General features: G+C 36.1%; 1 protein-coding gene across 2 annotated transcripts in view; it reads right to left on the bottom strand.

The window, feature by feature from the left end:
• Window positions 1-14,149, bottom strand: part of LOC150098264 (spatacsin) — an 891,110-nt gene that overhangs the window by 103,307 nt on the left and 773,654 nt on the right. For both annotated transcript variants that reach the window (XM_090406151.1, XM_090406152.1), the window contains exon 36: window positions 7,278-7,420. In XM_090406151.1, the coding sequence (XP_090262277.1) occupies window positions 7,278-7,420 (143 nt within the window). The remainder of the gene's footprint in view (window positions 1-7,277; window positions 7,421-14,149) is intronic.

Here is a 14,149-nt window from a genome sequence, read left to right on the forward strand (position 1 = left end):
TTTTGTTTAGCTAATTTTACAGTGTTTAGCTTTCTTACATTTGTCTCTGTATTCTCTAAGAGCACAATCCGACTTATTTGCCAGGAACTTTTGATATGCTTACTTCTTTTCCTTCACTGCCTCTTTAACTTCCTGTGTCTACATTGGAGTTCCGATTTCTTTATCCTTGCAGACAACCTCAACACATGCCTCTCTGGCTGAATCAACCAGGGTTATCTTCAAGGCTTGCCACTGAATCACCAAGGTTTGGTTCCTGTTCTCAAACTCTTTCATTTTTTCTTCAATAATCTTTGTGTATTTTAGTCTACAGTTCACATCTGAGAGCTGCTCAACTTTTATTTGCTTTAAAGCTTTCTTAGATGTTATTCTTTTCAATATGAAATTCAATTTTATCCTGCTCAAGACTAAATAGTGATCACTTCCAATTTCAAATTCTCTGTTCACTCTAGTTCCTGCACCAGGGAGAAAACATCACTATCAACAACAATAACATAATCAATGAGCCTTTTCTTATTCCTTGCCTCTTCTCTCCATGTGAATTTGTGCACATTTTTATGTTGGAACATGTTGTTAGTAATAACCAGTCCAGTTCCTGAGCAGAAATCCAACAGTTATTTGCCATTATTATTAGCTTTGCTCTTTTCTCCAAATTTTCCCAAAATATTTTTATGTCTGACAATCATTTCCTACTCTGCTATTTAGATCCCCAACAAGGACCACCTTTTCCTTTTTCATTGTGTCAGTTGCTTTCTGTAAAGCCTCAAAAAATTCCTCCACTTTTACCTTAGTAGAACCTTCTGTGGGACCATAGGCACAAATAAGTCCCGTTGTCCAGTTCCCCATTCTGATATTTGCCCACATCACTCTACTTGAGATTGCCTGCCATTCAAGAAGATTAGCTTCGTATTTAGTGTTGAATACAATGGCTACTCCTTCTTTTCTTTGATTGTCATTGCCTGAATATAACATTTTGTATTTATTGCTCAGAAAGATCTCACCAGGTTTTGTATTTTTTGTTTCAGTCATCCCTATTATGTCGATCTGGTACTTATCTAATTCCTCATTATGTTGGAGGTTTAATGGATTTTTTACAACACTCAAAAAGAATTAAAATAGAATTTAATACTTCCTATATTTCATCCTAGTCACTAGGCCATCTACGGGGATTACAAAAACAATTAATGTAACATGCACACAAAAACTTACAATACTAAGCCCAACCACGTGGGTGACACTAAAGTCCTATCTAGGTGGAGCGCCCTCTAAGGGCGGTCGTAGGTGGCCTGGAATGTAAGGTGGGACCTCTGGTGATGAGTGTTTCCCAAATCTTCGGAAGCTTAATGCAACCGTATTTATTTAGATTTGGTTGGTTTCAGAGAGCTGCTGCTGCTTCCATGATACTCTGTGGGTGGTGTTCAACACATGGTCAGCCAAGCCTGAATGGCCATGTACAACTTGTGTTCCTCCAGGCGAATGGATGCTGATTTGCCTGTCTGTCCAAAGTACGCAAGCTTACAGGAACAGGGTACTTTGTAAACTCCAGGCAGAGAGAGAGGAGGGAGCTGATCTTTCGTAGACCGGATAAGGGTAGCAAGTTTGCGATAGGGCTTATATGCTGTGTGTAGGTTATACTTTTTTAGTATCTTGGCTATTTTTTCCGAAGTGCCACGGATGTAGGGTATGGTGATGGCATTTTTAAAATCTTGTTGACGAGAGGGAAGGGGAATGGGGAAGGAATTGATTATTTTTTGATACTCTATTCACTGTAGCCATTGGAGAGGAAAGTTCTGTGTATGTGGTTAAGCTCAGTAGTGAGGGCGGTTCCACTGGAACAAAGATTGTGGGCTCTCTTGGTAAGAGTTTTAATGATGCCATATTGTTGCAAGAGGTGGTGGTGGGAATGTTTGTGACTGTATCTGCCTGTGTGTGTGGGTTTTCTGTATACAGTGAAGGCAAGTGTATCATTAGGCAGGCATGTGACTAAGGTGTCTAGGAAGGGTAAACAATTGTTCTTTTCCTTTTCATAGTAAACTGGATTCTTGGATGTAGGCAATTGAGATGACTGAGGAAGGAGTCTAACGTGTCTGGGCCATGAGGCCAAATAGAGAACACATCATCTACATATCTTAGCCAGATAGACGGTTTGAGTGGGGCTGAGTCTAAGGCTCATTTTTCGAAATCTTCCATATAGAAATTGGCAAGGGGGGGAATGAGAGGGGGGAACCCATGGTGGTTCCCTCTATCTGCTTGTATATTTTTTTTCTTCCAAGAGAAATACCCAGAGTTGATGGCAAAGGAAAAGAGATCTAAGATGTCAGAGGGAAAAACGTTTTCTAAGAGAGATAAAGTGTCAGTTAAGGGAATATTGGTAAACAATGAGGAGATATCAAAGCTTACTAATATGACCGTATTATTCAAGGTTAAATTTTCTGTGAGGGCTTTAAAGTGGGTCGAGTTTTTTATATAGGATGCGGAATTTACGGTGTGTGTGGGGGGCAGAGAGTTGGCCAGCTGTTTAGACAGTCTGTAACAAGGTGCATTGGTGGCATCTACTATAGGCCTGAGTGGGGAATCGGGGTTTGTGCGGATAAGGGTACTTTCCCTCTGACATCTTAGATCTCTTTTTCTTTGCCATCAACTCTGGGTATTTCTCTTGGAAGAAAAAAAATCTACAAGCAGATAGCGGGAACCGCCATGGGTTCCTCCCCTCTCATCCCCCCCCTGCCAATTTCTGTATGGAAGATTTCGAAAAATGAGCCTTAGAGTCAGCCCCACTCAAACCGTCTATTTGGCTAAGATATGTAGATGATGTGTTCTCTATTTGGCCTCATGGCCCAGGCATGTTAGACTCCTTCCTCAGTCATCTCAATAGCCTAACATCCAAGAATCCAGTTTACTATGGAAAAGGAAAAGAACAATTGTTTACCCTTCCTAGACACCTTAGTCACACGCCTGCCTAATGATACACTTACCTTCACCGTATACAGAAAACCCACACACACACACAGGCAGATACATTCACAAACTCTCCCACCACCACCCCTCGCAACAATATGGCATCATTAAAACTCTTACCAAGAGAGCCCACAATCTTTGTTCCAGTGGAACCGCCCTCACTACTGAGCTTAACCACATACACAGAACTTTCCTCTCCAATGGCTACAGTGAACACAGTATCAAAAAAATAATCAATTCCTCCCCCATTCCTCTCATCAACAAGATTTTAAAAATGCCATCACCATATCCTACATCCGTGGCACTTCGGAAAAAATAGCCAAGATACTAAAAAAGTATAACCTACACACAGCATATAAGCCCTACTGCAAATTTGCTACCCTTATCCGGTCTACTAAAGATCAGCTCCCTCCTCTCTCTCTCTGCCTGGAGTTTACAAAGTACCCTGTTCCTGTAAGCTTGCGTACTTTGGACAGATAGGCAGATCAGCATCCATCCGCCTGGAGGAACACAAGTCGTACATCGTTAAACACAACTATGGCCATTCAGGCTTGGCTGACCATGTGTTGGACACCACCCACAGAGTATCATGGAAGAAAACCACCATGCTCCACCACAGCAAATTCAAGAAAGAGAGACTTTTCTTAGAAGCAGCAGCAGCTCTCAGAAACCAACCAAATCTAAATAAATACGGTTACATTAAGCTTCCGAAGATTTGGGAAACGCTCATCACCAGAGGTCCCACCTTACATTCCAGGCCACCTACGACCGCCCTTAGAGGGCGCTCCACCTAGATAGGACTTTATTGTCACCCACGTGGTTGGGCTTAGTATTGTAAGTTTTTGTGTGCATGTTACATTAATTGTCTTTGTAATCCCCGTAGATGTCCTAGTGACTAGGACGAAATATAGGAAGTATTAAATTCTATTTTAATTCTTTTTGAGTGTTGTTAAAGAATCCATTAAACCTCCAACATAATTCCTTATATTTATAAGAGGTAGTATTAAAAAAAAATTAGAAGAATTATCTTTGGAGATAAAAATGTGCAGAGGGCAAAGCTATGATAATGCTGCAAACATGAAAGGTGTCTATACAGGTTTATAAACTAGGCTGAAAAAACAGTCCCTCTGCACATTACATACCATGCTCTAGTCATTCCTTAAATTTAATTGGCAACTAATTATTATTATTATTATTATTACGTGACACCTCCAGGGAGTCCAAAGACTCATTGAGGAGGGGCACCTAGTCTACAACTCTACATCTCTGCCACTCAATCACCAACTACACGAACCGCATCATGTACACCAACACTATCTACTACCCAAAGCTAGCATTTTCACAGATAATCACAAACATCCATGCCCATGACGAGATTCGAACACGCAGGCCTTTTGGCTGGAGAGCAGATACGCTGACCACTCAGCCATATGCCGCGGAATGTTGTCCGGAAGCAGTGAAATATTTTTGTTTTATTCAAAACGTATATAATTACTTTTCATCTTCAACAAGAAGATGGGGTATACTCCTTAAACATTCAGAAAAAAAATCTTTAACAGTTAAAAAACTAAGTGAAATGAGGTTATCCACATGAGCTGACACTATATTGTCTTTGAAACGTGGATATAAACAAGTTAAAGAGGTATTACTTGAACTATCCATTTCTCCTCATGAAAAACCTATTTCTAAATTAGAGAGCTCATCATTGTCTGAACATTTTGACAATTCAGAAACAGCAATTTTAACAGTTTCGTGGGACAAAATTTTACGACGAATAAATGCTACTAGTAAATCTCTACAAGATCCCAATATGGATTTGTCATTAGCTAATAATTTGTTAGTCTTTAGTTGGTTTTATTTTAGATATAAGAAATAGTTTTGCTGCTTTAAATGAAGAAGTGAATTTATTATCAGATGAGATGAAATTTAAAGAAGAGAAGGAAAGAGTGAAAAAAAAAAAAAAAAAAAAAGTGGGACAAAGTTTCACAATCTAACGATGAGGTTATATTACATGGGAAAGAAAATTTCATTGTTAATACTTTTAATGTCATTTGCAATAAGCTAATTTTGGAAATTAATGAAAGAGCAAAAAGCTATTTAGACATATTAGATATGTTTGACATTTCTTTTTTCTTGAAGAAAGATATAGATCAAGGCAAGTACAAGACTAGTATTAACAAAATTTTACAAACTTATTGACTCGGAAACATTTATTCTTGAAGTTAAGCAATTTTTATTAATGATAAAGGAAGAAAATTGTTCAATTAAAAATATGTATAAATTTATAATGATGGGTTAAGGTCTACTTTTCCGAATGTAGAAACAATTTTAAAAATATTTTTGACAATGCCTATTTCAAATGCAAGTGCTGAATGCTTATCTTCAGTGTTGAGACGAATAAAAAATTATTTAAGAAGCAATTTACACTAAAATAAAACAAGTGACCTGTCGAAAGTTTATTTTTCACTTGGTCAGACTATAATAAATTTAGTTTAATCCTTTATCCAAGTGTGTGCAAATAAAGTTTGTGACTGAAAGTATCTTCAGGACTGAGGTAAGGTGGTACAACACCAGCGACTCCTTGCAAAGGTGGAGCAAGCTATCAACGCTTCTATCTCAGTATCTCCCATAATGCAAAACACATCTCCTTGTGGATATGTATAATGTTATGCATTAAATGGGAAGGGCCACTACCAGACTAGTTTTGACCTTTATTGAGGTCTCTTCAGTGGGAGCCAGGCCCAAGTGGAGATACCAAGGCAGAAGTATTAGCAAGGTCATCTCTTCCTAACGTAGATGATAATTGCAATGTTTACTTGAACACTGACATGTAAGGATAAGGAAGTAATTTAACTTCTTTACAAGGATCTGATAAGACAACATCTGTGCTACTGTACAAGATTTAGTCTCCTGTTTTGGACAGGATAATGAAGAATTGTGGAATGGTGAAAAGAAGGGTTACAAAGATTATACTGGGATTATGGAATGTATTTATGTGAGCAGGGTGAGAGTATATGAACTACAGACTCTGGTAAACAGGAGAAAGAGGGGTGATATGACAGAGGTGCATAAACTTCTGAATGGATGTTATAGGATATGGAAGGTGGGGAGAGAACACAGGATTGAAATTTTTTTTGCAGTTAAGAAATGGGTGAAAGCCAGATCTATCGCAGGGCAGTGAGTGAGTGGGACACACTGCTTGTTGAAGCTGTAAGTATATCTAATGTGAATGAGTTTAAGAGAAAGTATGAAAGCTGATGTGGGTGATGTATAACCTCCCTTGAGAAGTCCTTGAATTCCTGGAAGTCTTAGATAATGATGATAATAATATTTTATGCATTTGATCATTATTTTTATAAGGAGGCACTGAAATATGGATGATATAGTAGGAAGCCCAGTTGATTATATTTATATGCCACAAGAAAGAGAGAGAGAGAGAGAGAAGAATTAGCTAAAAGATCAAACAGCAGCATGCAAATGCTGCTGTTTGATCTTTGATCTGCTGTTTCACATCAGTTTTAATATATGGATCAGCGAGTTAGGTTAGCATTATTCAAAGACTGCAGACTACAGCTATGAGAGTTCTTCTTAGCATGCTCAACAGTACATAGTACTGTGGAAAGCTAAGGTTTCTTTTTTTCAGTTTTCTAATTAATTTTCTAATTGTTTATATTTTTATTTTTTACCCAATACAGAAACCCTAGTTAAGAGACCAAACACGGTACTTTTTGATTTAGGAACTTCAGGCCCTCATTAAGCAAGACCTCTCATTAGGAAATGAAAGTTACCTCCCACCTCAAGACAATCACAAATATCCATGCCCACAGAGAGATTTGAATCCAGCCTGTTGGTTAGCAAGTGGATATGCTAACCCAACTGTAAACCAGGCTAATGAAAACATGGCATTTTATATTGCTCCTTTCTTTGTGTGGCATAACTAAAGATATCAGAAGAGAAATTGAACTTACTGATACATTAGAAGAGCTGATCAAATCAAAAGATCTGACAAATTATAGAGTAATGCAAAAGAAAGCTGTTGTTTAACACTGATTATGTCAGACTATCATAATACCTTGTGCACACCTTGAGGATATACACCAGAAGGTGAGTGGCACTGCACTGATTGTCATGCAGTTCCATTTAATAAATTATATCACATGCTTGTGCCTCTTTCAAAACACTTTTCATTATTTATTTATTGTTATCTGTTTTGACCAATAACAAATATGACTAATTTTTTTAACATTACTTCATTTCTGAGTGCAGTAATAATGCTTTTCCAATAAAATCAGATACTATCAACCAAATGGAAAGTTACTTACCAGCAGCGGAAATTCATTCATTTCTGATAAGATTTGTGTTAAGAGCTTTGATTTATGAAGTACACGGGATATACCTTCCATATGACATGCAGCTGTGAAACATTCATGAGCACATATGTATAGCTCAACAGCAAAAGAAATGGCTAAAAGAAAGAAAGATACATCAAACAATGATTTTGAATTGATTATTGTAGTTCCTTCAAAAAAAAAAATTTTTTTTTTTAATATTTAGCATTGTACTTTTTTTATTAATAATTAATCCAAGTGTGTTTTAAATAGTCGTATGTGTTATAGAGCGTCTCTCCTGTTTTACTCATCATCAAATTCCTGATATGTACACTTGGTGGGTGTACAACATTAAAAACTTACACCATTGCTAACTTCCGATCAACAATTATCCTACAAATTAATCTGTTATCTGTCAACATTCCAATATTATCAGCTCTCAAAGTTCCATCTTTAAAGGATCTTTTTTACCGTATCAATCCATCTATATCTTGCTCTTCCTCTGGATCTTTTCCCTGCCAAATTGGCAAAGAATATTTGCTTCACTAATCTTTCCTCTCCCATTCTGTTTAAGTGACTATACCACCTGAGATTAGCTCTGTTAACGCATTCCTGAGTGTTAACAATTGCAAGTTCTTTCCTAATATCCTTGTTTTTAATGTGATACTGCCATCTATTCACCCCACTAATCTTTCTCAGAACTCTCACATCAGAGGTCTCCAGTCCTGGATCAAGTGTTTTATTTCTAACCCAGATCTCAGATCAATAAGTTAAAACTGCTTTAAACACAATCTTGTATATAGCTAATTTACTGTTTTGACTAATTTCTTTCTTATTCCATATAGATTTATTCAACTGAATTCCTACCACACCAGCTTTGTTGATTCTGTTTTGTATTTCCATATTTAATTTACCATCTTCACTAAAAACTGTACTTAAATAGCTAAAATATTTTACTTGTTCAATAGGTTCACCATTCAGGATACAGTTTATGCTTTCAGTGTTTCTGCCTATTTTCATTGTCTTTATCTTTTTATTGTTGATTTTCATAACAAATTTATTACAACAGTTATTCAATGTAGTTAGGAAACCTTGCAGACTTGTACTGGATTTATTCAGAAGTATAACATCATCTGCATAAAATAAAGAGCCAAGATTGACATCACCAATTTTGATATCAGATTTAATATCACTTTCCTTCATAATGTAATTCATACAGATAATGAATAATACTGGAGATAATGTGCATCCTTGGAGCACACCTGATTTTACCTCAAACCATCTTTCTTTACCTCCTTCAAGTTTAACTGCTGACTTACAGCTTGAATAGAGACTATGTATTGCTTGATATAATGTCCCATTTACACCATATAACTGTAGCATTTTGAAGCTTTCCTCTTGGCACTTTTTCATATGTCTTTTCCAGATTAAAAAAAAAATAAATACAAATCCTTATAGTCCCAAGATTTCTCATCTATTTGTCTTAAAGTGAAAATCTGATCCTGACAACCTCTATTTGGCCTGAATCCAGCTTGTTCTTCACCAAGCTTCCTTCCACAATTTTTCTTAAATGTTTCTCAAGTATACTTGCATAAATCTTACCAGGAATACTCAGTAGGGAAATACCTCTGTAATTCTCACATTCAGTTTGATTTCCCTTTTTTATAGATGAGCACTATGAGAGCTCTGCTCCAATTATCTGGAATTTGACATTTGGACCAGGCCTGAATTATGCAATGCAGCCACTGTAAAACTTTTATACTTCCACATTTGAACATTTCTGGCTGGATTTCATCTACTCCAGCTGCCTTTCTACATTTCTGGTTTTTGATGACTGTTTCTACTTCAAGTATGGATATGTATTCCTGACTGCAGACTGCTAAATTGTACTTGATACAACACTGCTTGTTGAGATTGGTCATTAATCAACCTAATTGTTCTCTTCTGTACTGAGTCAATTTCAGTTCCCAAATATGAGAACAGTATTTATTCACCGGTCATGTGAATTTGTGCTCTGTACACAGTGAACAGCTGTCATAATACAGTAGCACTTTGAGTGAAAGATGTGTTGTTGAAAATAAGAATGAAAGTAAACAGTTTTGTTTTTATGAGAAATAACATGTTTTACTAGCATCCAAATTAATAAGATAACTAAATGAAGAATTGTTTGGAAATCAGAATTCAGAATTGAAGAGGTTGACATTCTAGAAGTTCTGGTGATCTGTGTAGTGAAAGGCTTGTCAGAGTGCAGTGTACTTGTCATTAGCAGACTGTGTACTGGATTTGCAGTGAAATGGATACAGTGATATTTCAAACGAACAGAATAGGTGAAAGAACATAGCCTTGTAGAACACAAGCATTAATTGCAGTTTGAGGATAAATATCCATCCACCATCGTATATAATGTGCATCCAGAAAAAAAGCTGGCAACTCAGTTGCAGAAGTCAGAATATACAGACCTTCGTTCAAGTTTGATATCTCTAAGGTTTAGAGATATCAAGTACAACACTGAGATATTGAAACTTTTCCTAACAGTTGCCAAAAGGTGGGCAATTGTTTATTAGTTGAGAGGCTTCAAGGCAGTGTCAAGAGAGTTTTCTCTCTATTGTGATTGAAACTGGATGATAAATTAGGTGACAAAGGCTACAGAATGAGTCCATTCTAAAGCATAAACTTTGATTATGGGAATGCTAGAAAAATGAGCAACAAAAGTGTAAAAACAAGAGTAGTGATTTGTGATGCAACAGAGACTATGTCAAATATATAATCAAATAGATTGAGGGAATTACAAGATTATGCTAGTCAGAATGAATGATTTGAAAGGAGATAATTATAGTTTGAAAGAAGAGTTGTTGAGTGAAAGGGGGGAAGCAGGGGAAAGAAGGGCAAAAGAGTCAAGACTGTGACAAGACTTGCCAAGGAGTGACAGGAGTAAGGTGAGGGAGAGCTGTAATTGCTCTTAATTTTCAAGAAGACTGTGTAGGAGAAATAGTGTATAGTATGTTGACATATGGGGTGATTTCATGATCAAAGGAATATGTACTTGAAGAATGAATTACATTTAAATGGGTGTAGCGTTAAATGGCTGGAGAAATTATTATTTAGTGAAAGAGAGAAAGCAAGATGTGTGTATGGATTAAATTAAGAAGTCAAACTGTGATTATAACAATGGAGGAAGAGAACAATGGTAAGTTACAAATGCCTACAGCAATGGTGGAGGAGCTAGTTTTGTCAAGAAAGAAAAGTGAGACAGTGGAAATATAGTGGTGGATTTGATTGAGTAATCAACTTCAGCTTCCTATTTGAACCAGTCATGTTTTAAGATTTACCTGAAAACTCATCAGCCTGGTTCTTCATACTGGTAGATGTAGTGGGACTGAAAACTGTTGATATTAGTGCATCCTGGCTGACAGAAGAGGATATCCTTGTAGGAATAGGATGGTGTTCAGTGTATTTAGAGAAGAGGCAAGACAGGAAGGGCTGGGGAGTATGCTAATGATTGTTGAGGAATTAAATCCAATCAGAACAGAAATTTCTAATGGTGGTGATGATATGAGTAATTCAAGTAATAAGTTCAGAGAAATTTGGTGCAAAATAGAAATTAACATGATAAAATACATATTTAGATGCTGGTACAGATCAAGGTCATCTGAACAGGACTATGAAATCCATAATGATAGATCTCTTTGGATCCATGCTTAGAGTTGCAAATCAAAGACTGTTCTGTGCCGTTATAAATGATGTGAATGTCATGATCTGAGTCATGACATTCACAATAATACATGGTGAGAACTTTGACTAAGAAGGGACATATACTGGGAAATTAACTTGAAGTGGTGCCTTGGAATTTACCTCCCTTGGAATTAGAAGCTGCATGGTCAAGTGGTTAAATAGTATCTGCAGAAAGCTACAGATATTTTTTGATCACTCTGATTATAGAGTGCATAAAAATAGAATGTTGTGAATATGATATTATATGAGACAACCAATCATCGAATAATAATAAATGAATTTTATAGAATCAATAAAAGGAATTTTTAGCCAAAGAAGAAGATTCTAAGTTTAAAATTCACAGAAGTTAAAAAAATTTGAGTTTATATTAGGAAAGTCAGCATGATTTTAGTGCTTGAAGATGAAAGTGAATGTAATTGAGGATGGAATGAAGACCACATATATTTGAGAAGGTGTTGGGAGGTTTTTATTATTATTATCAGCCTTTCACAAGGAGACATAAATCTATCTAGGGCAGCAACAGTATGAACTTTAACAAAAGCATGTGAATTTGTCAATTTAAGAATTAACAAATTCACATTTATATCAGAACATATACATATCCACTACTAAATGTGTTAGGATATCTGGGATACATTCACTTTCATCTCCAAGCACTAAAACCATGCTGACTTTCCTAATAGAAACTCAAATTTTTTTAACTTCTGTGAAATTTAAACTTAGAATCTTCTTCTTTGGCTAAAAATTCCTTTTATTCATTCTATAAAATTCATTTATTATTATTCAGTGATTGGTTTTCTCAAAACTATCATACATGTAATCCATCTGTCATCTTTCATCCTGGCTAAATGGCTAGTCCAGTTAAACTTTAACTGTTTGTATTTGTGAATAACATGAACACCTTTCATGATCTACATAATGTATACATTTTTTTTTTTTTTTTTTTTTTACCTCCCTGCTCAATAAGTTCCCATAATATTTCTGTTTATTGCTCCCTGGCATGTTCTGTTTCCTTTCTTGTGTGTTTGATATGAATCAAACTTGGTTCATATCAAACACACGTTAGTGTCTATATTATAATGGAATCCTTCAGGTTTCTTTTAAGAGAGATGTGCAAAATCACTCTTCACCCAGTGGCTTAATTTCCAGTAATTATACCATGGACTATTCTGGAATAAATTTCTAGGTCTTGTCTGTTGTATATTCCAGCAGATATACATATTGGTACTATCCGGCACATATACATATTGATACTATCCAGCAAGACAGGAATTTTGAACCATTAGTCATGATTTATGTTTTTTTAAATTAATTTAGCATCCCCCATCAATTCAGAGTCTTCAGAGAAGATGACAATGCCAATATCATCAGCAAATCAAAAACTGTTTAGTTTAGTGTGCTAAGATATTGATACCCTCATTGGTCCAGTCAAGTTTTCTTAGGGCTGTTTGGGTCACCTTGTTTAACCTTTATTGACTGGGAAGTAATCTCCTTTGTTTCCATGCAAACAACTGCTTGACTTTTCTATAAATAGCTTGGATTAGTTTGATATTTTTAGCATTTATACCTTGTTCCAACTAGTGGAATAGGAAGGCTTCAGCATCAGGGTAGCTTCCAAGGACACTGGTGTCAGAAGGATGCCAGTGGCAACATATTTTACCAGTTATTGAAACTGTCACACTAGAAAGGAAACTCATCTATGAATTTGACAAGGATACTAATACCTAGCTACTCTCCTAATTCCAATAGTGCATCTAAAAGAGCAGCACTGACTGTGGAGTCAGATACCTCATTATAGTTGATAAAAACCATGTATACAGACATCTGTTATACTGGTTATATTTTGGTTATATATATTGATCCAATAATTTGATTTGTTGTTGGAAGTTTTTCCCACTTGGTTATACTATATATTAAAGATACCAAGAAATTATATGCTTGGTTTAATCCTTTATCCAAGTGTATGCAAACAAAGTTTGAGCCTGAAGTATTTTCAGGACTGGAGCAACTCATATATAGAAACTAATGCAAAGCACACATCCTTGCAGACATGTATAATGCTATGCATTATGGGAAGGGTCACTACCCAGACTAGTTTTGACCTTCATTGAGGTCTCATCAGTGTGAGCCAGACCCAGAGGTGATACTAAGGTTGAAGTAATGCAGAGGTCATATTTTCATATACAAGTAGCCAAAAGGTATACTTTTTGACCCTAGTAGCCTAGCCCAGTCCTGAAAATACTTCAGGTGCAAACTTTGTTTGCTTACACTTGGATAAAGGATTAAACCAAGTATATAATTTCTTGGTATCTTCAATTTATAATTTGATTGTTGTATACAAGTGATCTGTTGTAAGTTCTCCCTGAATCCTGCTTACTAATATGGCTGATTTGCTTCTAGGACCTGAGATTCTGCTATGAATAACCATAATGAACAACTTGCAGTTATGGGAAAAAAGACTGGTTGGTCTATAGTTGGGAATCTCACTTGGTTTTAACAATGCCCTTTAACTGGAAAGACCTGGGTTTGAATCCCATCTAAGACATGAAGTAACTTTATTGGGACTCTTCAACTGAAGGTGAGTTGGTTGGCTTCATATAAGGGTAACATGGTTTTTCAACATGCAAAACAGACAACTAGCCAGAAGAACATATGCTATTGACAGTCATAATACATATACTATGCAGATAGGATTAACTCTCCTATCAGAGCATTAATTAGATTTCAAAGAACCCAAGTTACTTGGTTGCGACAGGCCACAGAAGCTAACACATAAGGGGAAAATGAACTAAAAAGAAACCATAAAAAGCAAAGCAAAGAGAAATAGATTACAAGTGGATAAACAAACTTTGCCAAGTCAATCTGGAATTCTTTGGAAACTTATGTGGTCATAGATGATGTTCACTTCCACCTCTGCTCTGCAAACCCACATACTCTTCCCCAATAGAAACTCCAATTTCAGCATTTTCAAGTACTCGTCTTAGTTTTAACAATTACACTTTCTTTTCATCTCAAAGATGATATTTATGCAAAAAGAATCTCTTCTTTTTGATTTACTCTGGCCAGGAATTTTCCAGCTCCTTTCCACAAGATTCATTTGTTGTCTCTATTGCTCTTCAAATACAATCAATCAT

Source organism: Typopeltis vanoorti, chromosome 16 (assembly GCF_054136105.1).
Source record: "Typopeltis vanoorti isolate ZY-2024b chromosome 16, IOZ_Tvanoo_1.0, whole genome shotgun sequence".
Classification (NCBI taxonomy): Eukaryota; Metazoa; Arthropoda; class Arachnida; order Uropygi; family Thelyphonidae; genus Typopeltis; species Typopeltis vanoorti.